At 40.1% G+C, this 3,152-nt stretch overlaps 1 protein-coding gene across 1 annotated transcript in view; it reads right to left on the reverse strand.

Moving 5' to 3' along the window:
• Window positions 1-598: 598 nt before the first annotated feature.
• Window positions 599-3,152, reverse strand: part of ino80 (INO80 complex ATPase subunit) — a gene marked incomplete in the record, with an annotated part of 42,127 nt that continues 39,573 nt past the window's right edge. Inside the window, 1 exon segment of the mRNA XM_035678769.1 lies at window positions 599-2,220. Coding sequence (XP_035534662.1) covers window positions 2,015-2,220 — 206 coding nt within the window.

Genomic DNA, 3,152 nt, shown 5'->3' on the forward strand with positions numbered 1-3,152 from the left:
TCCAAATGAGATCTTATTTTTGAATGTTGAATGTCTAATATAGAGAAGCATTTGCAGTATTTTATTAAAAAAGTGTAATTTTGAATTGTAAACCAAAGCGAAAATGTGGTCGGTGAAGAGATTGACCTTGAAATTTCAGTGACTTTTTATATCTCAGGTTCCAAAATAAGTGTAAACATTTCTAAAGATCTATGATTGCAGATGTTATTGGGTGTCAGGAGTCAGTGCAATATTATTTAACATGGCAAAGGGAACAGAACAGGGGCCCTGGAGCTTTACAGGACAGCGGCCAAAGACCACAGAATTATGGTTTAAGAAAAGCAAGTTGATTTAATACCTCTGCGATAGTCTCAACAATAACTGTGCAAAGCTGCGTAATCTGGAGTATGAAACACAAAACCTGCACCAGCATGCAATAGGAGAAAGTAATATAGTCTGAAGTGTTGCACGCAGAAGGGTCAAAGGATTCCTTTCAGCCCTACTGGTCAGGTTTCCATTATTTTATCCATCTTTTACATACCTCGTACTAATGTATTGTCCCGAACAGCCATGCAGATTACTATAATGAACACAAAAAATAACTAGAAATAAACAGAAAGACTGATTTAGCACTCCTTTATTTTCATTTGGCTCCTCCTGTTAGTAAAATGGCTGATGCATTTCTTCATATGTACACATGACCTATAAAAATAGACAGGCAAATGAGGGAAAAGCCAGAGGAAATGTCGCTCTCATCATTATGTACATCAATATAGAACAGCATATTTTAATCACACTATTAACACAAAACAAACAAAACCTATAACAGATGTAGTGCTCAACTCAGGACACTGATGCAAATCTTTTTTTTTGTTTTTTTTCCTAAAACATCAATGACATCAAAGAGAACCACAGACTTCTCATCACAAAAACAATTTCTGAAAAGTAAAAAATGGCTTCAATACAATTTACACTGTTTAACAGCTGAACATCCCATTCGCAACTATCGTGAATTGCCCATTTTTAACATAACTCAAATAACTTAAATATTAGACAACCAAATAATCTGAGTGAATTCATAGATTTACTGTTAGCAGCATCAACTGGTGCCCCCTCATTTTGGAATATACGTTTTTTTCATCATCATTCATTCATTTACCCATTGGACAAAAAATATATAATCAATTTTCATTTCCTTCTGTGCGGGAAAACATTTTATGGACAAGAAATTTTTCAAGATGCTGAGACCTGCCATGTTTGTATGGGTACTGGCATCTTTATTACAAAAATAAGAGCTTTAGTAGAAAAGCTGTAGACATATTGTTTGGTAAAGTGTGGGTTGGTAAGGTATGGGTTCACATTAAGCTCTGTGAAATGCAGAATCTTCCACCAGTTTGCATTGAGCATATCTACAGAACAATTAAATAACCTAATGTACGTGTATGAGAATCGATAACATCAAAAAACGGAAGACGCGGCTCAGTGCATTTGACCGAAACTCCTTTGCCTCCCTAACCTGGCAATCGCAAGGATTTCAAAGCCCTTTACGCTACATGCGTTGGTTCACGCCTGTTGTAAAATCACACCTAAGTAGCACATCAAAAGAGCTTCCTGTCATGGATAGAAAAGTACAGTTTTGTCTTCTCAGAAAGCACTTGGAAATACTCATGTCACAATGCGAACAAAAACACTCAAGGCAGATTTTGTCCACCGACCCGGACACATTCAAATAAAACTGAACCGAGGAAATGGGGAGGCTGGTAGGGACTGTACCTTCAAATGATTGTGTGTGTGTGTGTGTGTGCGCGCGTGTGTGTGTGTAGGTGTGAGGAGGGTCCTTTTAGTTGCTGAGCCAGCAGACACAGCATGGTCCTCTAGGTAGTGAGCCTCAGTTACTGTATATTCCCTATTCAGTCTAGGTGTAGGGCGTCTGTGGGGATCACAGTGAGAGTAGGTCAGTTATCTGTATGTGTGTGTGTTCTATATTGAGACAGTTGTGCGTGTGTGAGGCCACATTCAAGTGTGTATGAGTGCATTATCGAGCCCCAGGACCACCAGGGCCCTTGCCTTTCCTGACTGCCCCGTGGCTGCTGTGGTGGTGGCTGTGGGCCAGCTGTTTGTGGGGGCTCGGGGTGGAGGCGCCTCCTTTGGCCTGGGGAGAGGAGCTTCTGCTGGGGTTGAAGGCTGGGCTGGTACCAGACCGGCCCAGGGAAGGCTGCAGGGGACTGGATGCAGAGAGCCCTGCTGGAAGGAGGGACAGACATGGGCATGGTTAGTCTCTAATGGAACAAGCGGTGCCCCAATTGAATACTACATTCTAGCTGTGTACAATATATATATATATATTTCAAATACCTCAGTGGAGAGAAAACTCAAAATCCATGTTAATGTGTTAATAAATTCAGTATAATGTTCATTTCCACAGCACTAATTCCATCTTAAGAGGTTAGTGGAATTGTTTGAAATACACTTTCACACAAATGGATGGACACTTGGCGGCCACGTCTCTTCCTGCACAAAATCTACTTTTATGGTTGCTTATAATCGGCCTTTATACTTGTTAGATGAAAGGGCTTTATTCGCTGAAAATTTTAGAAAACAGGGTTTGTTGTGAACTACGTAGCGCTGTGGTTTGGGTTTGTGGGTCTTTTCTTGCTGACCTGGTCTAAACATCATTCTCAAAAGCTTCTTTTTCAAATGTTTTTGTGTTCTGGTGCGTTACAATGCTTTTACTGATTGCTTCTAAACTGATCAATTTTGCATACAAAGTGCGAACTTGGTGGGATTACTGTAGCCTTTACTTACAACAGGCTCAACATGGTAAATCTAGTATTGGATGCTTAAAAACTCTGGGATGTAAAAGTCCATCAGCAGAACAACCAGTTCATGTTTTCTTTTTAACCAGGGAGATACGTGTCTTCATACTCAATTATTTGCTACTCTTTTCTTCTCTGCCTGTACTCCTGATAGGATGGTCTAAAGCTACCATCAAACAAAACTCGACGGGCCCTGTCCTTGGTGTTTTTTTTTTTTTTTTTTTAAATCCTAACGTAGTTAAAGTTGGAAGGCCTATTGCTGGCTTTTCAATGGTGAAGATTTCTGGAGGGAGTGTCGAGTTTCATTCAATCGGTAAGCCAAACATCAGACGGGGAAATGCTAACATCTTGTTAACT

The sequence above is a fragment of the Morone saxatilis genome, unplaced genomic scaffold (genome assembly GCF_004916995.1).
Source record: "Morone saxatilis isolate NCDOM2014 unplaced genomic scaffold, NCSU_SB_2.0 Contig7, whole genome shotgun sequence".
Lineage (NCBI taxonomy): Eukaryota > Metazoa > Chordata > Actinopteri > Moronidae > Morone > Morone saxatilis.